The sequence below is a fragment of the Bufo bufo genome, chromosome 5 (assembly GCF_905171765.1).
Source record: "Bufo bufo chromosome 5, aBufBuf1.1, whole genome shotgun sequence".
In the NCBI taxonomy this organism is placed as follows: Eukaryota; Metazoa; Chordata; class Amphibia; order Anura; family Bufonidae; genus Bufo; species Bufo bufo.
In genome coordinates this window covers 461,558,186-461,580,598 of record NC_053393.1, presented here as the reverse complement: position 1 = coordinate 461,580,598, position 22,413 = coordinate 461,558,186, and the positions used below count along the sequence as shown (strand labels likewise).

Sequence of the window (22,413 nt, the reverse complement as noted above, 5' to 3'; positions counted from 1 at the left end):
CCTGACACAGCTACCCATAGTGAAAGGTTTTAAAGGGTTGTCCCATCTGGAAATGTATGACTTATTAAATAGGATAATGCCCTATAGGTGCAGGTCCCAACACTGGGACCTACACCAAAATCAAGGACAGAACCCTGACATGAATAGAGAGCAGGCCGTACATGGGCCGTACATTTTGCTGCTGTTGAACTTCCAAAAATAGCTGAGCGAGCACTTGGCTACATTCAGAATTCCCATAATAGTGAATGGAGAGGATGCCTTGCATGCACGTTCACCCCATCCTTTTCCTGCTATACTCCTATTGAAATTGCAAAACCAAGAAGGAGAAGCCATGGAATTGTGGAAATCACAGGATCAATAGACATGCAAATCTAATGATATGCAAATTATAAAAATTGAAACAAAATATTTAAAATATTTGGATTTATTCAGTATTGAGTATGAGCGCCATGTGCAGAAATACATGCACTTACACACTTTGGCATGTTATCAATGAGGTTATCAAGGGTTGTTTTAGGAATGTTCTAATTTTTTATGATCTTGGAAAAACCCTCGTTGCTCAGCTGATAAGTCACATGAATGTGAGGAGCAAATAAACCACACAGAGATTCCAAAAGGGAAACAGCAGAAGTTTTAGATTTATTCTGGATGTAAAAGGAGAAGAGTGTGACATATTGCTGAAAGTAGTACATAATATTTAAATGGACATATTTAAAAAATAGATGTTAAAAGTGTTGTCCAGGCTTGGAATGAGCCTTCCACTTTTCTTCTGAAACAGAACCTGTCTTGTCAATGGGTTGAGTCTTGGATTGCAGATCACCATTCACTTCAGTTAAGCGGGGGCTATAATTCCAGGCACAGCCCATGAACAAGAGGTACGCTGTTTCTAGAAAAAACTGATTATTCATTCTAATCCAGAATAACACTGTTAGGCTACATTCAGACGACCGTTAGTGTTTTGCTGTCCGCAAATTGTCCGCAAAACACGTCCGCAAACTGTCCGCAAAACACGGACACTGGCTATGTGCATTCTGCATTTTGCGGAACGCACAGGGCCATCCCTATATGGAAATGGCCATTCTTTTCTGTTTTTGCGGACAAGAATAGGACATGTTCTGCCAATAGGACATGACCCATTGAAATGAATGGGTCCGCATCCATTCCGCTAAATTGCAGAACGATCGGGGACCCAGAAAAAAGGTCGTGTGAATGCACTCTTACTGTGGAAGGTTGATGGAGGCATTTTTCTTTTATAAATAGATTTAGAAGATTGTAATAAAAGTTCAAATATTTTAGAGACTGAATTTGATACAAAATTTGAAACATATTTTCCAACCGATTCAATACCAGATTCTTTACCCAAAGAAAGAAAAAGTAAATGTGTTGTCACAAATTAAAAGTAAATACAAAATATAATTAAGTATAAATTAACCTGAGGCAACAGCGCACCTTGTATGCTGTAGTATAATCACTTAGGCCATCCTTTGGTAGAATTACAGTATACATAATCCCTGATAAAGGAAGACCTGGTGGTGTAAAGCATCTAGGTTTCAGTGGAGGTGTCCCTGAAGCAAATGTCCAACCTGGAGCACCATTTTTTTAAAATATTAAATAGGATTCATTTACCTAAGTATATCTTTGTTTTGTTCAAATCTCCATACTCGATTCAGTGCTCCAAAACCTCAGTCAAGACACAGAGGCCCAGATTTACTAATGTGTCTATAAAGTGACACAATTTGGCACATAAAGGGTTTCTAAACTTTTTTATGACATGCTCGACGAAGGGGTGGTGCTTATAAGAAAGGGATAGAGCGAAATGTGAAAGTGGTGGGGTCTAAGATGCGCTATTTTGCAGCAGAATGGCGCAAAAATTCTGCCTTAAAACTGTGCCTTAAAGTAAGGCCTCATGCACATGACCGTTGTGTGCATCCGCGGCCGTTGTTCCGTTTTCCGTTTTTTTTTTCGCGGACCCATTGACTTTCAATGGGTCCGTAGAAAAATCAGAAAATGCACCGTTTGGCTTCCGCATCCGTGATCCATTTTTCCAGTCCGTGAAAAAAATATGACCTGTCCTATTTTTTTCACGGACAACGGTTCACGGACCCATTCAAGTCAATGGGTCCGTGAAAAATCACGGATGCACACAAGATAGTCATCCACGTCCGTGATCCGTGTCCGTTTTTCCTATCATTTTCAATGCAAACTTGACTTAGTTTTTTTTTTCACTTTTCATGTTCGTGGATCCTCCAAAAATCAAGGAAGACCCACGGAAGAAAAAACGGTCACGGATCACGGAACAACGGAAATCCGTTTTGCAGACCGCAAAAAAAACGGTCGTGTGCATGAGGCCTAAGTCAAACAATAGTTGTCGTAGAGTCAGAGAAGTGTCTATCCCCGCACCAGATTAATCATCCAGCCTGAGCCCCTGTGATACATCTGGTGCAGGTCTACACAGCCTGTCTAAGCTTACGCCATCTTTACGATGAGAAAATCTGAGCCAGAGGTTTAAAAAGAAAATTCTGGCTGCCTGCAGGCATTGGTAGGGAAATTTTAGGAAATGATTGCATACAGTTTATACTGTATACTGAACTTGCCAATAAACAAAATGCAGTCACACCCCTAAGCTCCCACTAAAGGCAGCCAAAGACAATCAGAAATGTATAACAGAACTTAGTCTATGCAGGGAATAGTAAGTGGTATAAAGATTAAGAAATGGTTCTGTACAGAATGCTGAGCTTAAAATGGTTTTAAAAAGAGAACATTTAATTTAAATGTAACTAAGCAAGCATCTCATATAGCACATTTTTTCCAGCTCATATTACTGATGAGTGGATATCAAAGAAAACAGCAAATCATTTCTATTTTATTGTTAAAAATAATTATTTGCACATATCATATCTATTTATTTATCATTTATCGATGGCTTAATCGATCTATCTATTGATCTATCATCCTAATTCCTGCCTTTGTATAGAAAGTAACAGTAGCATGCTCAAGTTTCAAAGTTAGAGGTATCTCTTCATACTTATTTATAAAGGCAGAGAACGTGAATGCCCTACTTATAATGATCCTCATTTACGTGTATAGACACACTTATTGACCATTTCCATCAATAAAGGTTGAACCGTTGAGTCTCAGTTAGTCACAGCATTCTTAAGACTTAAACCCAAGCTGGGATTTATATGACTCAACAGTTTGTCCTCTTTATGCTGTTTGCACTTCTTTATGGTCTTGTATTCAGCAGCAGTGTCTCAGTCGTGACTGTTAGACTTGACTCTCCACACCACCATAGTATGCAGCTCATTTTATATCCAGATGTCACCATCCACTTATCTTAGATTAGGTTATAGTCTGTGCATTCACAAGTTCATAATACTCCCCTCGGTTTGCCAGAAGCTGTTGGTGAGTTCCCTTTTCTATTACGCTTCCATTTTTCATTACGACAATGAGATCTGCATTCTGGACTGTGGACAGTCTATGAGCAATCATAATGCAAGTCCTTCCCTTCCGTGCTTGATCTAGGGCTTGTTGTACAACCTGACCATGACAGAAAAAGATCAAATTCAAGTTTGACCAGAATAAGTCGAATATACTATACCTGTTAATGTTGGGTAATGAGGCATGCAAGAACATTGTAATACAAATGATGTTTTATTCTCACCTTTTCACTTTCATTGTCCAGTGCTGAGGTGGCTTCATCAAGCAGCAGAACTTTTGGAGAACGTATCAGTGCCCGGGCAATAGCGATTCTCTGCTTTTGACCTCCAGACAGTTGAGTTCCTTTACCTCCAACTGATGTGTTATATTTCTGAAAGATGAATGGTACATGTAAGAAACATCTTAACAGCACAAAAAGGCCTCGTGTACTTGTACAGTCCTGATCAAAAGTTTAGGACCACTTGAAAAATGGCAAAAAATCATATTTAGCATGGCTGGATCTTAACAAGGTTCCAAGTAGAGCTTCAACATGCAACAAGAAGAAATGGGAGTGAGACAAATCTTTTTTGAACATTCAATTTAATGAAAACAACGAATAAACTGAAACAGGCTGTTTTTCAGCTGATCAAAAGTTTAGGACCACACCTCCAAAAAAAAACTAAACCCCCCCAAAACAGAAATCCAACTTCCAAACATGAACTCAGTAATGAGTAGCTCCACCTTTTATTGTATATCACTTCAAAAATTCGTTTCGGCATGCTTGATGCAAGCGTTTCCATAAGGTGAGTGAGAACATTTCTCCAAGTGGTGAAGACGGCTGCACGAAGGCCATCTACTGTCTGGAGCTGTTGTCAATTTTTGTAAACTTCCCTTGCCATCCATCCATCCCCAAAGGTTCTCAATTGGATTTAGATCAGGGGAACACGCAGGATGGGCCAAAAGAGTTATGTTATTCTCCTGGAAGAAGTCCTCTGTCCTGCGGGCATTGTGTACTGTAGTATTGTCCTGTTGAAAAACCCAGTAGTTACCACACAGACGAGGGCCCTCAGTAATGAAGAATGCTCTCTGCAACATCTGGACATAGCCAGCGGCCGTTTGACGCCCCTGCACTTCCTGAAGCTCCATTGTTCCACTGAAGGAAAAAGCACCCCAGACCATTATGGCGCCCCCTCCACTGTGGCGCGTAGAAAACATCTCAGGTGGGATCTGCTTGTCATGCCATAACGTTGGAAACCATCAGGACCATCAAGGTTAATTTTTATCTCATTAGAGCATAAAAATTTATTCCACCTTTGAATGTCCCATGTTTGGTGCTCTCTTGCAAAGTCCAAACGAGCAGTTCTGTGGTGTTCAAGGAGACGAGGTCTTTGAAGACGTTTTTTGTTTTTGAAGCCCTTCAGTCTCAGATGCCGTGGGGCTGCAGTCAGCACCAGTAAGGGCCTTAATTTGGGTCGAATTTCGTCCAGCCAATTGGATCCTCCGGCTTAGTGCTGATGAAATTTTTTTCGGTCTTCCACTTGACTTTTTTGTTCCACAACCCTCAGGATCATTTAAGAAATTCCAAATGACTGTCTTACTGCGTCCCACCTCAGCAGCGATGGCGCGCTGTGAGAGACCCTGCTTATGCAGTTCAACAACCCGACCACATTCAAAAAGGGAGAGTTTTTTTGCCTTTGCCATCACAATGTGTGACTACCTGACACAAAATGACAATGAATCCACATCTTTGCACAGATTTGGCCTTTTAAAGGCATGTGGTCCTAAAATTTGGATCAGCTGAAAAACAAACTGTTTCAGTTTAATCGTGTAACACCCCATAGCTTTTTGTGCAATGATGATGTTTAATGCTAAACCTTTTCTTTTCTTTCCCTCATTAGTTGCAGTGCACAGTTCTGCCCACTAGAAACATAGAAACATAGAAACATAGAATGTGTCGGCAGATAAGAACCATTTGGCCCATCTAGTCTGCCCAATATACTGAATACTATGGATAGCCCCCGGCCCTTATCTTATATGAAGGATGGCCTTATGCCTATACCATGCATGCTTAAACCCCTTCACTGTATTTGCAGCTACCACTTCTGCAGGAAGGCTATTCCATGCATCCACTACTCTCTCAGTAAAGTAATACTTCCTTATATTACTTTTAAACCTTTGCCCCTCTAATTTAAAACTGTGTCCTCTTGTGGTAGTTTTTCTTCTTTTAAATATGCTCTCTTCCTTTACCGAGTTGATTCCCTTTATGTATTTAAAAGTTTCTATCATATCCCCTCTGTCTCTTCTTTCTTCCAAGCTATACATATTAAGGTCCTTTAACCTTTCCTGGTAAGTTTTATCCTGCAATCCATGTACTAGTTTAGTAGCTCTTCTCTGAACTCTCTCTAGAGTATCTATATCCTTCTGGAGATATAGCCTCCAGTACTGCGCACAATACTCCAAGTGAGGTCTCACCAGTGTTCTGTACAGCGGCATAAGCACTTCACTCTTTCTACTGCTTATACCTCTCCCTATACATCCAAGCATTCTGCTGGCATTTCGTGCTGCTCTATTACATTGTCTTCCCACCTTTAAGTCTTCTGAAATAATTACTCCTAAATCCCTTTCCTCAGATACTGAGGTCAGGACTGTGTCAAATATTCTATATTCTGCCCTTGGGTTTTTACGCCCCAGGTGCATTATCTTGCACTTATCCACATTAAATTTCAGTTTCCAGAGTTCTGACCATTCTTCTAGTTTTCCTAAATCCTTTTCCATTTGGCGTTTCCCTCCAGGAACATCAACCCTGTTACATATCTTTGTGTCATCAGCAAAAAGACAAACCTTACCAGCGAGGCCTTTTGCAATATCACTTATGAAGATATTAAACAAAATCGGTCCCAGTACAGATCCCTGTGGAACCCCACTGGTAACATTACCTTGTTTTGAATGTTCTCCATTGACTACAACCCTCTGTTGTCTGTCACTCAGCCACTGCCTAATCCACTCAACAATATGGGAGTCCATGCTCAATGACTGCAGTTTATTGATAAGTCTTCTATGTGGGACAGTGTCAAAAGCCTTACTAAAATCTAGATATGCGATGTCTACTGCACCTCCACCGTCTATTATTTTATTCACCCAGTCAAAAAAATCTATAAGATTTGTTTGACATGATCTCCCTGAAGTAAACCCATGTTGTTTTTCATCTTGCAATCCATGGGATTTTAGATGTTCCACAATCCTATCCTTTAATAGGGTTTCCATTAATTTGCCTACTATTGATGTCAGACTCACTGGTCTATAGTTGCTCGATTCCTCCCTACTACCTTTCTTGTGAATGGGCACGACATTTGCCAATTTCCAATCTTCCGGGACGACTCCTGTTACTAATGATTGGTTAAATAAATCTGTTAACGGTTTTGCCAGCTCACCACTAAGCTCTTTTAATAATTTTGGGTGTATCTCATCAGGCCCCTGTGACTTATCTGTCTTCACCTTAGACAGCAAACTTAGAACATCTTCCTCTGTAAAGATACATGCATCAAACGATTTAATAGTCATTCTTTCTAGTGGAGGTCCTTCTCCTTTTTCTTTTGTAAAAACTGAACAGAAGTATTCATTAAGGCAGTCGGCTAGCCCTTTATTCTCTTCTACATACCTTCCGTCCTTTGTTTTTAATTTAGTTATTCCTTGTTTTAATTTCCTTTTTTCATTTATATATCTGAAGAATGTCTTATCCCCTTTTTTCATAGACTGAGCTAGTTTTTCTTCTGCCTGCGCTTTAGAAGTTCTTATAACTTGCTTGGCCTCTCTCTGCCTAATCTTGTAGATTTCCTTATCTTCATTGCTCTGGTTTTTTTTATAATTACAAAATGCTAGCTTTTTATTTTTAATGATTTGGGCCACTTCTGCTGAGTACCACATTGGTCTCCTCCTTTTTTTTGCTTTTACTGACGAGTCTAATGCAATTTTCTGTTGCCTTCAATAATGCACCTTTTAAGTAGTCCCATTTCTCCTGGACTCCATGTAATCCGTTCCAGTCTGATAAGGACTCATTTATGACTAATTTCATTTTTGAAAAGTCTGTTTTTCTAAAATCTAAAACTTTTGTTTTTGTGTGGTGGGACTCTTTCACAGTTCTTATATTAAACCACACTGACTGGTGATCACTAGATCCCAAGGTTTCGCCTACAATGACATCATATACCGAATCCCCGTTTGTGAATACCAAATCCAAAATGGCCTCCCTCCGGGTTGGCTCCTCAACCACTTGTTGTAGAGATAACCCCAGTAGGGAATTTAGAATATCTGTACTCCTGGTAGAACTTGCTATTTTGGTTTTCCAGTTTATATCTGGAAGATTGAAATCTCCCATAATGATAACTTCTCCTTTCATTGTCATTTTAGCTATTTCTTCAACTAGTAGATCATCTAGTTCTTTAACTTGACCAGGTGGTCTATATATCACACCTACATGAGTTACTGCATGGTTAGCAAACTGCAACGTAACCCAAACTGACTCTATGTTGGCCTCACCAACTTGTATTAGGTTAGATTTAATGCTATCTTTCACATACAGGGCCACTCCTCCTCCTTTCTTGCCTTCTCTGTCTCTTCTGTATAAAGAGTACCCTGGTATGGTTATGTCCCAGTCATTTCTTTCATTAAACCATGTCTCCGTAACAGCCACTAAATCTACATTCTCAGATGCCATTATTGACCCAAGTTCATTGATTTTTTTACCTAAACTGCGAGCATTTGTAGACAGGACTCTGAGCTTATCATTTCTTAACCTCTGTGCTTCTGACCTGTTCTGGCATTGTTTCGGGGGGCAATTGGACTCTTTTATTTTCACTAGGGGTGTACTTAGAAAAGATTGCTGCGTCACACTAGGAACCAAGTTTGGAGAGGACAGTTCCTGAGGGGGAGGGTTTTGTTGGATGTGCGATGAAGGTTGGAAAAGGATGCTGTGGATGCGGTTCAAGATAGAGTTACTGGATTGTCTGGCCAGACAGAAGATCAAGCTCTATACTCTTGGAAGGAGAAAGACTAAATGGTAGTGAGTTGCTGGCATTTTCTGCTCTCAGAGGTAGCAGATCTGCACACCATACTAAAGTATTATGAACATTGCATCCAGGAGAGTGTGAGATCAACACAAACTAATACCCTGCATTCACCTCCAGCTGCATTGATATAAGCTGTTTGTCTGGAAGACACTGTGTGGACTCTCCTAGTGTATATTTCTCATGCTGATATTGAAATCTTCACAAGGCAAATGCTTAGTGCCTAAGGACCCCGTTCTGAATCATATAGCTTAGTAAAGTGCAGGGAATCATAGGTTCTGGACTTGGACACCAGTTAAGGATTTTCCTGCACAAGTGAGCTACACTGTCCGCCATTGTTATAAATATTTAACCGAGAAGACGGGCCCCAACCCATGCAGCTGCCAACTATTTTCCCTTTTCTTTTCTGCTAACGCCGGGACTATATTTGTGTTTCCTTTGGGTATATTTAAGCGTTGGAAGCCTTCTACAGGGTTTAATATACTGAGCTGTTGTATTTTCATTTGATTAGAGTCAATATCTAACATTTATTTTATTCTCATGATAGTTTATCTTTGCAGTGAAACTTGTTATAAATAATAAATAATTGATTGAGATTTTTATGTAAGAAGCTGTTTGACAGCGCATTGCATGTAATACTGCAGTAATTTTATAACTAGTAATATTCTGTGCAAGTTTGACTGCTTACCATTATTTTGTTTAGGGTCACATTGTTGAAAATAAATGGGCCCATTGTTCATATAAACAGTGTCTGAGTATTGGGGAAGAAAAAGGGAGGTCACCAGAGCAAAGAGAGATCTGAACCTACTATTCCACTTCTAAGGCACACCTACGGGTGCGCTACATTTGGGGGCTCGTCCGGGATCCATTTCAGACCATAACTCTGTTTCCCTTTTTTTTTATTTAAGCACAGTAAAGACAACAAAATGGATTCAAAGTTAGTCACTGAGTGGTATCAGACCTGTAGAGTGGACTTAGACAAAGCACTTGCATTGATAGTCCCCAGTACTGAAATGTCCCGCCGTCAGCTTTATGATTTGATGGAAAAGATTTTCCCAGGAGAACATTGTCTAATTAGAGATATCAAAGTAAATAGGGACACAGAAGAGGAGAGGACCAATGTTCTGTTTGAGTGGGGGACACCAGTGTCAGCGCTAGATTTCCCTGAGGACTTTGAATTTGGGAAAGAGGGACTCAAAGCTAGATTGGTTCGACCAGAGTTTTTGCCTCGAAACAAGTCAGTAGATGCAAATGACATGGTCACCACCTCTGGGTTAGTACAAGCACTGACCGAAGTAATGAGTAAATGTGCGACTCTGGGCCAGAAATCTTTGGCATCTGAATACCGCAAGTTAAAGCCCACACCAAATGGGGAGGAGGAGTTTGAACCCTGGCTGGATCAAGTGCTTCAAGTAATAGAAGAATGGAATGTGTCGGAAGCTGTTAAGAAACAGCGAGTTGCCGAAAGTCTCAAAGGGGCGGCCGCAGAAGTGATCAGAAATCTAAGACTGAGCAAAAGGGCCTGCTCTGCTAGAGACTACTTGAACGCTTTACAAGATATTTTTGGGCGAACTGAGACAGTGGAGGAGCTTCAATATAAGTTCACACATACCTATCAGATGGAGGGGGAGAAATTGTCCCAGTATATTAGGCGGTTGGATCGAATTCTTCATCAACTAATGCTGAAGAAGGGGATAAACTCAGACCAAGTAGATCAGAAAAGAGTTCAGCAGATATTTCAGGGTGCATTGCCTCTAGATCCCATCATGACAAAAATGCGGGCACAAACAAACCAGACACCTTTAATGTATCATCAGTTGGTGAAAGCTGTCAGAGAGGAAGAAGCAGTGTTGGAAGAGAGGAGCTCCTCTCAGGTGCAAACAGGAGCAATGGTTCATAGCGCCTCTAGTTCCGAAGCATCACAGATAGAGTCACAAGTGGCCATATTAGCAGATGCAATAACACAGATTGTCAAGACAGTAGAGGGGCTACAGAAGACAGTCAAGACACTAGCAGAAGAGAAGAAAATAGAGGCAGCATCCACAGCTATGGCTTGGCATTGAATGGAGTCAGATCAAGAGCATTTGTTGGATTCTGTTACCGATGTGGAGAGACAGGACACATGAGACGGAGATGTCCGAATCCTGAGAATCTAAGGAGAGTAAATGAAATGTTTTTGGCGAACTCGACGCAGGGAAACTTCAGAGGGCCTCAGTGAAGGAGCCAACTTTGTGCCCAAGTTTAAAGAGCTCCATAAATAACACCATGAAGGAAAGAACCCCTGCCTCGAATTCTTCGCCCATTTACATTTCAGATGACAGAAGACTAACACAGCCTGATTCCTTGAAGAAGAGAGCAAAAGTTTTAAGACTACCATCTACCACTCATCAGCATGCCGACTGTAAGGCAGTGGAAAGAACAAGGAATGAGAAGCTGCCAGCTGGTCTAATTGGGCCGTCCCCTCTAGTGCCAATTAAAATAGAAGGAATCTATAGCAAAGCTTTGTTGGAGACTGGGGCTCAGGTTACTATTTTATTCAGAGACTTTTATCAGAAGCAACTGAAACACTTGCCGCTTCAAAGACTGGAAGATCTGGAGATTTGGGGTCTGAGCGACACAAAGTTCCCATATGATGGCTACGTCTCACTCAAGTTAGAGTTCCCTACCTCAGTGGTGGGGATCAGCAAAGAAGTTAACACTCTAGCTGTTGTGTGCCCAAGACCTAAAGAGAAGGGAGAAGCTGCCATGTTGGTTGGGACAAATACAGATTTTATTCGGAGATTGTTGAGACCACAGTTGGCTGAGAATTGTCTTTCACTTCACCTATTCTTAAAACCAGTGTACTATGCTTTGAAAAAGGAGAAGATCAACCCAAAAGAAGAGATTGGGCATGTTTGGTCCCCTTCCGGAAAAGAACATGTCATTCAACCAGGAAGAATAACTTGTCTAAGGGCAAAGGTGAGGATGTGTGGAAAGGCAACTACCTCCCACTTCATGACGGAGATGGGCTCGGAAATAGAATTGCCACCTGGTCTGGAGTTAATACCAGAGGTCTGGCCAGCTGACAAATTGAAGCACCCGCATGATACCTTGTCAGTGGGGTTGAAGAACAAGGGGAGCACTCCCATTATCCTTCGCTCTCAAGTCTGTCTGGTAAATGTATATGCTGCCACTCCTTTGCCTCCAAGTGATAACGTCAATACACCCTGTACAGAATTATTAGGCAAATGAGTATTTTGACCACATCATCCACTTTATGCATGTTGTCTTACTCCAAGCTGTATAGGCTCGAAAGCCTACTACCAGTTAAGCATATTAGGTGATGTGCATCTCTGTAATGAGAAGGGGTGTGGTCTAATGACATCAACACCCTATATCAGGTGTGCATAATTATTAGGCAACTTCCTTTCCTTTGGCAAAATGGGTCAAAAGAAGGACTTGACAGGCTCAGAAAAGTCAAAAATAGTGAGATATCGTGCAGAGGGATGCAGCACTCTTAAAATTGCAAAGCTTCTGAAGCGTGATCATCGAACAATCAAGCGTTTCATTCAAAATAGTCAACAGGGTCGCAAGAAGCGTGTGGAAAAACCAAGGCGCAAAATAACTGCCCATGAACTGAGAAAAGTCAAGCGTGCAGCTGCCAAGATGCCACTTGCCACCAGTTTGGCCATATTTCAGAGCTGCAACATCACTGGAGTGCCCAAAAGCACAAGGTGTGCAATACTCAGAGACATGGCCAAGGTAAGAAAGGCTGAAAGACGACCACCACTGAACAAGACACACAAGCTGAAACGTCAAGACTGGGCCAAGAAATATCTCAAGACTGATTTTTCTAAGGTTTTATGGACTGATGAAATGAGAGTGAGTCTTGATGGGCCAGATGGATGGGCCCGTGGCTGGATTGGTAAAGGGCAGAGAGCTCCAGTCCGACTCAGACGCCAGCAAGGTGGAGGTGGAGTACTGGTTTGGGCTGGTATCATCAAAGATGAGCTTGTGGGGCCTTTTCGGGTTGAGGATGGAGTCAAGCTCAACTCCCAGTCCTACTGCCAGTTTCTGGAAGACACCTTCTTCAAGCAGTGGTACAGGAAGAAGACTGCATCCTTCAAGAAAAACATGATTTTCATGCAGGACAATGCTCCATCACACGCGTCCAAGTACTCCACAGCGTGGCTGACAAGAAAGGGTATAAAAGAAGAAAATCTAATGACATGGCCTCCTTGTTCACCTGATCTGAACCCCATTGAGAACCTGTGGTCCATCATCAAATGTGAGATTTACAAGGAGGGAAAACAGTACACCTCTCTGAACAGTGTCTGGGAGGCTGTGGTTGCTGCTGCACACAATGTTGATGGTGAACAAATCAAAACACTGACAGAATCCATGGATGGCAGGCTTTTGAGTGTCCTTGCAAAGAAAGGTGGCTATATTGGTCACTGATTTGTTTTTGTTTTGTTTTTGAATGTCAGAAATGTATATTTGTGAATGTTGAGATGTTATATTGGTTTCACTGGTAAAAATAAATAATTGAAATGGGTATATATTAGTTTTTTGTTAAGTTGCCTAATAATTATGCACAGTAATAGTCACCTGCACACACAGATATCCCCCTAAAATAGCTAAAACTAAAAACAAACTAAAAACTACTTCCAAAAATATTCAGCTTTGATATTAATGTGTTTTTTGGGTTCATTGAGAACATGGTTGTTGTTCAATAATAAAATTAATCCTCAAAAATACAACTTGCCTAATAATTCTGCACTCCCTGTATAGATGAACTGAACCTGGAAGATGTTGACTTAGGAGGTGGTATCTTGACACCAGAATGGATGGTTCGAATTAAAGAGATGCTAAAGCAAAAGAAGAACTGTTTTTCTGCAGGTGAATATGACATAGGTCGTTCTAAGAGTGCAATGCATAGCATCAGGCTGATGGAAGAGCGGCCCTTCAGGGAACGCTGACGAAGAGTTGCTCCGGGAGATTTGGAGGACCTATGACAGCACTTGATGGAACTGAAAGTCGCTGGGGTGATTCAGGAGTCCAGAAGCCCTTATGCCTCCCCCATTGTGGTTGTCAGGAAAAAAAATGTATCAATACGCATGTGCGTTGACTACCGCACTTTGAATCAGCGAACAATCCCTGATCAATACACCACCCCACGGATAGAGGATGCACTTAATTGTTTGGTGGGCAGCAAATGGTTCAGTGTGTTAGATCTGAGGAGTGGATACTACCAAATTCCAATGGATCCTACAGATGGAGAAAAGACTGCATTCATCACTCCTCTGGGGTTCTTTGAGTTCAATGACCTGCCCCAAGGCCTATCAAACGCACCAGCAACTTTTCAGCGGCTCATGGAAAGAACAGTTGGAGATATGCATCTTCTTGAAGTACTTGTCTACCTGGATGACATCATTGTCTTTGGGAAAACTTTAGAAGAGCATGAGGCAAGGCTAAGGAAAGTGTTGGATAGGATTGAAAAAGAAGGATTGAAACTATCCTTAGACAAATGCAAATTTTTCCAGCCATCAGTGACATATGTCGGACACATGGTGTCTGCAGAGGGGATAGCAACAGATCCCAGCAAAGTTGAAGCAGTGACATCTTGGCCTAAGCCCCGAACCATCACAGAGTTGCGCTCTTTTCTTGGGTTCTGTAGCTATTATAGAAGATTTGTACAAGGGTTTGCCAAGACAGCCCTACCCCTAAACCAACTGCTTCAAAGTAATGTGGCTCTCATTGACTCAGATGAAGGCTTCAAGTTGAAGAAAGTGAGGGGATCAAGAGGGCCTAAAGAGTGTATTGAGGGCCGCTGGACCTCTGAGTGTGATGAAGCATTTGAAAAGCTCAAACATTGTCTTACTCATGCTCCAGTGCTAGCCTATGCTGACTCGACTAAGCCCTATACACTCCATGTAGATGCTAGCCGAGAAGGTCTCTATCAAGAGCAAGACAAGGGGCTGAGGCCTGTGGCTTTCATTAGCAGAAGTCTATCCCCCACAGAAAAGAACTATCCAGCCCACAAATTGGAATTTCTTGCCTTGAAATGGGCTGTAGTGGATAAACTGCATGACTACCTTTATGGGGCTGAGTTCGAAGTTCAGACAGACAATAATACTTTGACATACATACAGACTACTGCAAAGTTGGATGCCACTGGACACAGATGGATGGCTGCTCTGTCCAACTACAATTTCAGTCTGAAGTATTGTCCGGGCACACAGAATGGAGATGCTGATGGTCTATCCCGTAGACCTCATGAAGATTTACACCCTGATAATGAATGGGTAGAAATACCTGCACCAGGAGTGAGAGCTATGTGCAAATTTTCAACAGTCCAGTCGAGAAGTGAATGTTGTGCCCAGAGCCTAGTTCTACCAGCCGAAAGTCTACCTTCATCCTTTTGCAATCCAGTCACTCTGCAGGCTTCTTCATTACCAGTTTTGAGCCACAGTGATCTCAGAAGAGATCAGAAGGAAGATCCTTTAGGAAAACTAGCAGTGGCAGCCTTAGAGAAGAACCAAGTTGACATTCTTCGTAAAGATGCCCACCCAATGGCGAGGCTGTTGGTCAAAGAGTGGGACCGGTTGCAAATACGAAGTGGACTTGTATACAGGAGGGCCCCAAGTACCGTCAATAGTGAAAAATGGCAGTTATTACTCCCCCAGAAGTACAAGGAGACAATACTTGTGCGTTACATGATGAACATGGCCATCTGGGTTATGACAGAACTTTGGGGCTCATGAGAGACAGATTTTACTGGCCATGTATGAAGCAAGACATAGAAGACTATTGCCGTTCCTGTTTGTGTTGTATTCAAAGAAAGACGTTGTCCACAAGAGCTGCTCCCTTGGGACAGTTAGAGAGTGGAGGACCAATAGAACTTGTATGCATAGACTTTCTCAGTATTGAACCTGACGAAGGGGGAATTAGCAACGTGTTGGTTGTGACAGACCATTATACAAGATACGCTCAGGCATTCCCTGCTCGTGATCAGAAAGCTCTCACAGTGGCTAAACTGCTTGTTGAAAAGTTATTTGTCCATTATGGTCTACTAAAGAGAATTCATTCTGACCAGGGGCGTGATTTTGAGAGCAAACTTGTAAAAGAACTACTGACACTTTTGGGGGTGCAGAAGAGTCGTACCACCCCATATCATCCGCAAGGGGATGCCCAGCCTGAACGATTCAACAGGACTTTACTTGACATGTTTGTCTATTGAAAAAAAGAGTCATTGGAGTAGACATGTGGCAACAGTGGTGCATGCCTATAACAGTACAAAAAATGATGCCACGGGGTTCTCGCCTTACTTTTTAATGTTTGGGCGAGAGGCTCGTCTCCCTGTCGATCTGACATTTGGAGTCTCTGCTGATGACACTCTGGTGAACTCTCACACTAGCTATGTGGAGAGACTCAAGAAAGGTCTTAAGCAAGCGTATGAGTTGGCTGAAATCTCTTCAGGACTGCGACATCAACAGAATAAGGCTCGCTATGACAAGAAAGTGAAAGTACATGATCTTCAGCCAGGGGACCGAGTTCTTTTGAGGAATGTGGGCCTACAAGGCAAGCACATATTAGCAAATCGATGGGGTTCTGATCTCTACATAATCTGCTCCCAACTACCAAACATTCCAGTCTACCAGGTTCGCCCTGAAGGAAAGGAAGGACCAATTAAGACTTGGCATCGCAACAACGTGATGCCCCTAGCAGAAATTATGAGGATAATAAATTCTGAACCCAAACGTGTACAAGGAAAATCAAATTCCAGGCGGTCCAGCAGACTGCAGAGAAAAGGAGAGACTACTCCGTCAGCTGAAGAACCAGTGACCCCCCTTGATGGGGAAGAAGACAGTGATAGTGAGTGGGGTGTAGATGGACTTTTCTATGATAGTATGTATAACCCCATTGAAAGCGATCTGAATGCTAATGCTCTAGAGTTCGTCCCTTGTCAAGTTGACCAATCCAAAACAGGCATTCGTCTGGAGGGTTCTTTGGCCCTGAATGAGCAACAAAATGAGAGTTTTCCCCTGCCTACTATGGACAATGACCTTTTGTTTGCTGTCAATTCAAGTGTGGGTGACTCCTAGGTTACTCCAGAAATAGAGGACGTGACTACTGCAGAAACAAAGTGTGAGTGTGTCAATGATGCACCACCTGTTGAAGCATGCTCCCCAGTCAACACCTCTGAACTAAGGCCACCCAGACAGATAAGGCCTCCACAGAGAATCACATATGACACTATGGGAAATAGTACTCAAGAACCTGTGAGCACTGCACATCAAGGAGTCTACGCTCATGTTCCCTTTGCTCTTTGCTCCAAAGGTGACCCTCTCCCCACAATAATGTGTACTAATGACACTCCATGGTGGAATGTCCCATTTGACTACAGTGGCAATGTTCAGTTAGTTGTACCCTAAGCGCCATAAAAAAAAACACGTTAGATTTGAGCCATTCTTTGGGAGGACCCAAGACATTTGGGTGCGCTACAATCGTTATTTTCAATTAATTAAATGCTCAAAAAATGTTTTATCTCACTCTCATTTCTTCTTGTTGCATGTTGAAGCTCTACTTGGAACCTTGTTAAGATCCAACAATGTAAAATATGATTTTTTGCCATTTTTCAAGTGGTCTTAAACTTTTGATCAGGACTGTTTTATACTATTACGTGAGTCTTATACTATTATATTAAAAAATTTAGCACATTGCAATGTAAATTCCTGTTACATCTCCTGTATGCGCAAAACTTGGAATTTGCCTCTCAAAAATTATATAACTTTGTGTGTTCCAGAATATAGGATGGCCCTTTGTCCCTGATCCGTGTCACTGCTTCAAGCATCGAATAATATAACAGGAGGTACACTTTAAAGGGGGTCAGTCTCAGGACCCAGGGCAGTATGGGAATGCATTTTAAATAAACATTATTTATCTAGATAAGTGCAGGTTATGTTCCCTTGCACTTCCCCATAATAGGTTGTTACTATCCCAGATTCCAGCTGTCACGAGGCGCTGGCTTCAGGTTTCCCCTCCTCAGTGCCCCCGGCGCCCTCCGGCTAGTACGGAGCAAGGACCTGCGCTGCGTCCTCATCTCCACAACAACGGGGGCAGGGAGGACCCGGCCGCACTCACCTCTTTAGCGCAGTGGGCGTCCTCCACTTCCATTGCAACTGCAAGGAGTCCGAGCGCCGAGCTGAGGTAGGTGCACTCGGCGCTCAGCTGGTTGCAGGGGAATGAGTCATGTGGCGCTGGCCACGTCACATGACTCCTCTTGCTGGGAATGAGTCATGTGGCGCTAGCCGCGTCACATGAGTCCTCTTCCCCACTATATATATAGGCAACCTGCTGACCACAGGTTGCCTGTGAATAAGGTCCTATCCAGAGTTCCTAGTGTGATTCCGTGGCTTTTGACTCCTGACTCGTTGATCGTCTCAGTCCTTGTTTGCTCCTTGTGTCTGCTTCGATTCTCCTGGTTTTTGACTTTGGCTTGTTTTTTGACCCATCTTTGTTTATCCTCTTGTACTGTAGTTACCTCCTGGTTCTGACTCGGCTTGTTGACCATTCTATGTTTGTCCCTCCGCACTTACCAAGGCTAGGGAACGCCGCACAGTTGCGCTCCATTACTTAGGACGGATAGTGCAATTAGGCAGGGACAGGGGTGTGGGTAGAGTCAGTGTTGCACCATCCCCTTCCCCTCTTTGTGACAGATTCACAGCCCCACTTTACCACTATGAATCCCCTGCAAAATCTGACGGATCATGTCCTGAACCTGGCCCAGGTTGTTTAGGAGCTAGGAGAGAGGTTACAAGTTCAAGAAGCTGGCCGTAACTTCACTGTGTCCTCTCTGTCCGCCTTACAGGTGGAACCCCATGTTAAACTTCCTAAGCAGTTCTTGGGGGACCGCAAAAGTTTTCAAACCTTTAGGGAGAGTTGCAAACTATATTTCAGACTGCGACTGGCCTCAGGTCACAGCAAGTGGGAATTATAATATCCCTGTTACAGGGTGACCCCCAGGAATGGGCATTTTCATTACCCCCCGACTCGCCATGTCTTGTGTCAGTTGATGCGTTTTTTTAGGCCCTAGGGCTGCTATACGATGAACCGGACAAAGCAACCGTAGCAGAGAGTCAGCTGAAAGCTTTGGTGCAGGGTGACCGACCGGTAGAGGAATACTGTACACAGTTTAGAAGATGGTGCGTTCCATCTGGTTGGAATGAACCTACTCTCAAAGTCAGTTCAGATCTGGTTTGTCTGAGACTCTTAAAGATATGCTTGTAGGTTATCCTTCCCCTGAGACCTTGCAAGAAACCATGACTCTTGCGGTAAGATTGGACAGACGCATTAGGGAGAGACAGCGGGAACATTTGTTTTTTTCCCAGGTTATGTCCAAACCAGAGGTCTGTCCAAGCCTTTTGCTGATGAACCCATGCAGATTGGTATGACCAGAAGAGACCAACGCCGCCGCCATGGTACATGTTTTTACTGTGGCGACTCCGATCATTGGATCTGGCAGTGTCCCAAGATCCCTCCTTCCTGAAGATCACCCAAAACTGAGGGATCTAAAGACAAGGTACTCCCTGGGGTGATTAAAAGTAAATTGTTAGTACCGATTACTATTTCATTAGGGCCTAACAAGGGTTTAGGAAATGCATATATCGACTTTGAATCTGCCGCTAACTTTATTGATCTCAAGTTTGCTTTTCAGTTGGGGATCCCCATGTTTACCCTTCCCAGCCCTGTTTACATGGTAGCCATAGATTCCGCCCCATTATCGGAAAGAATGATGACGTTTTACACTCCCAAAATTACTTTAACTGTAGGGGTGTGCCATACTGAGAATTGCTCTCTGTTGATCTTGGAAAATTTTTCCCGTTGATGTAGTGTTAGGTATGCCCTGTCTCCAATTGCATAACCCGGTGATAAATTGGGCCAGAGGGGAGGTTGAAAAATGGGGCCATAAATGTGATTCTTGTTTATCTTTTGTGCAAGCAGGGGTCTCAGCAGAATCCAAGACTTTACCTCCATTCATCGAGGAATATATGGATGTATTCTCCTCATCTGACCCCGAGAGCTTAACCCCCTTATAAACCATATGACTGCGCTATTGAACTATTGGGAGGGTCCAGGTTTCCTAAGGGGCGGATATATAATTTATCTGGTCCTGAACGCAATTCCATGAGAGAATATGTTAAGGAAAGTCTGATTAAAGGACACATTCGACCCTCTGTGTCTCCTATGGGGGCGGTGTTCTTTTTTAGAAAAAAAAAGGACAGAGGCCTTAGACCCTGTATTGACTATCAGGAATTGAACAAGATCACCATTAAGAATCAATATTCTCTTCCTTTAATCCCCGATCTGTTCAATCAGGTTCTGGGGGATTCATGGTTTTCCAAACTCGATTTGAGAGGAGCATATAATTTTGTTTGAATTAAAGAAGGGGACTAATGGAAAACTGCTTTTAACACTCCGGAAGGACATTTTGAATATTTAGTCATGCTTTTTGGGCTTAGTAATGCTCCTGCAGTTTTTCAAAGTTTCATGAATGACATTTGCAGGGAATTTATTGGCAAATTTAGGATTGTGTATCTTGAATATATTTAGATTTTTTTCTTTGAGTTGGGATTCTCATGTTATGCACAGGGGCGGACTGGGAACTTAAAATGGCCCTGGAAAAAATACTAAAAGTGGCCCCGTTTTGTAGTCCCGTCCAAATTGATGGAAAGCAGGGCCAGTAATACCATATTGTGGCACATCATACCACCCCAACAGAGCCAAATACCACAGTCCATCACAAATTACTGCCAGCAGAACAAAATACATCTCCAAAAACTTCCACTGGCCGGCCATGAGGAGGGCTCAGGCACTCCCCCTGGGAATCGGCCCACCGGGAAATTTCCCTGTAAGGTCTATGGCCAATCCGCCCCTGGTTATGCATATCAGACAAGTACTTGATATTCTAAGAAAAAATCTACTGTCTGCTAAGTTAGAAAAATGCTTTTTTGGGGTATAAGAAATTTTGTATCTTGGCTATGTCCTCACTTCACATGCTTTTAAAATGGACCCTGGTAAGGTACTAGCTATTTTAGACTGGGTTATGTTATGTTATGTTATGTTACTAAGTCCTTGTATAGCGCTCTAGAGGAACTCAATCCGATCAAAGCGCTTGTGGACGGCTATATTGGTGGGCCCCTATGTCATCCTACACAAATAGCCAGGTCTTAACCAGCTTCCTGAATTCCAGGTAATCTGGTATTGTTCTGACATGTTCTGGGAGGGAGTTCCAGATCTTGGGGGCTAATACTGAGAAACGTCTGTCCCCCCTTGTCTTGAGGCGGGTTCTTGGCACCGACAAAAGGGAGGCTGAGGTGGATCTCAGTTCTCTAGGAGGATGGTAACGTGTTATCTTTTTTTGCAGATAGATGGGGCCTGTTTTGTAGAGAGCTTTGTGTGTTAAGCAGCACAGCTTAAACTGCACTCTCTCTTTCACTGGGAGCCAGTGGAGTTCCCTGCGTGCTTTTGTAACAGAGTCTGTCCAGTCTAGTTTCTTGATGAGCCGGATGGCTCTGTTTTGACAGAGTTGCAAAGCTCTCAGATCTTTCTCTGGTAGCCCCGCATACATTGCATTGCCATAGTCCAGGTGAGAGTTGACTAGCGCTCCCACCACGACCTGTCTGCATGCGTTGGGGAGAAACGGTAGGGCTTTTTTTTAAAAGGAATAGGGCGAAGTTTGCTTTCCGTATTACTTCTTTAATCTGGGGACGGAGGCTCATTTCTTGATCCAAAATTATCCCCAGACTCTTTCCTTGTGTGGCGATGGCAACGTTTTCCCCAAAGATAGACGGGGCGGCAGCCTCAGGTGTTTTATGTAGTGCAATAAGCTCAGTCTTGGTCGGGTTGAGTTTGAGGTGGTTATGTGCTAGCCAGTTCCTGGCCTTATTTAGTCCTTCTTGCGTGAGTTTATAGTCATCAGCGGATTTCGATACTCTCAAAAGGATCTGTGTATCGTCTGCATAAGACTCATAGCTGATGTTATACTCCTTCAGAATGGCGAGCAGAGGTCGGACATAAATGTTAAAAAGTAATGGCGAGAGGGGAGATCCCTGAGGGACTCCCCACTCCACCGTCTCGACTGGGGAAAAGAGTAAGCCCAGTTTGACTCTCTGAGTTCTGTTTTTCAGGAAAGAGTCAAACCAGGCAAGTCCGTGGTTATCTCCTCCAATGTCAGCTTTTAATCTATTTAGGAGGATGGAATGGCTGATAGTGTCGAAGGTTGCCGACATATCTATGAGAACCAGCCAGGTCCCCCCTCCCTCGTCAGCGACCCCTAGGGCTTCATCCCAAAGGCTGACCAGGCCTGATTCCGTGCTGTGTGTTGGCCTGAAGCCCGACTGATGTTCATCTGGGTGGGACAGTCATCCCTAAAAGCCTTACAGCGCTTTTTAGGGTTCTCCAATTATTACCGTAAGTTTATCAAAAATTTTTCGGTAATTGCTAAACCCTTGACTGACCTTACTAAGAAGGGGGTGGATCTTGTTAACTGGTCTTTGGAGGCCATTGAAGACTTCGAAACCCATAAAAGATCTTTTAGGAACGCCCCAGTCTTGATTCAGCCGGATCAAGAGAAACCTTTCATAGTGGAGGTGGATTCTTCTGAGGATGGAGTGGGGACTGTTCTTTCCCAGGGACCCTCTAACCTCATTAATTTAAGACCTTGTGCATTTTTCTCACTGAGAGGAACTATGATATTGGTAATCGGGAATCAAATGGGCTTTTGAGGAGTGGAGACATTTTTTAGAGGGGGCCAAACATTGCATCACTGTTGTCATTGACCATAAAAATGTATTGTTTCTTGAGTCGGCAAAAAGGCTGAATCCTCCTCAAGCTAGATGGGCATTATTCTTCATGCGTTTTAACTTCTCTATTACTTTCAGGCCAGGAAGTA

At 42.9% G+C, this 22,413-nt stretch overlaps 2 protein-coding genes across 2 annotated transcripts in view; both read right to left on the bottom strand.

Moving 5' to 3' along the window:
* The window catches only part of LOC121002302 (ATP-binding cassette sub-family B member 5-like), a 1,125,761-nt gene that overhangs the window by 924,127 nt on the left and 179,221 nt on the right, over positions 1-22,413 (bottom strand). The window lies entirely within an intron of this gene.
* The window catches only part of LOC121001543 (ATP-binding cassette sub-family B member 5-like), a 34,136-nt gene continuing 14,079 nt past the window's right edge, over positions 2,357-22,413 (bottom strand). The window contains exons 7-8 of the mRNA XM_040432666.1: positions 3,662-3,808; positions 2,357-3,537 (exon numbers count right to left, since the gene is read on the bottom strand). Of these exons, the coding sequence (XP_040288600.1) occupies positions 3,340-3,537; positions 3,662-3,808 (345 nt within the window). The 3' untranslated portion in view covers positions 2,357-3,339. The remainder of the gene's footprint in view (positions 3,538-3,661; positions 3,809-22,413) is intronic.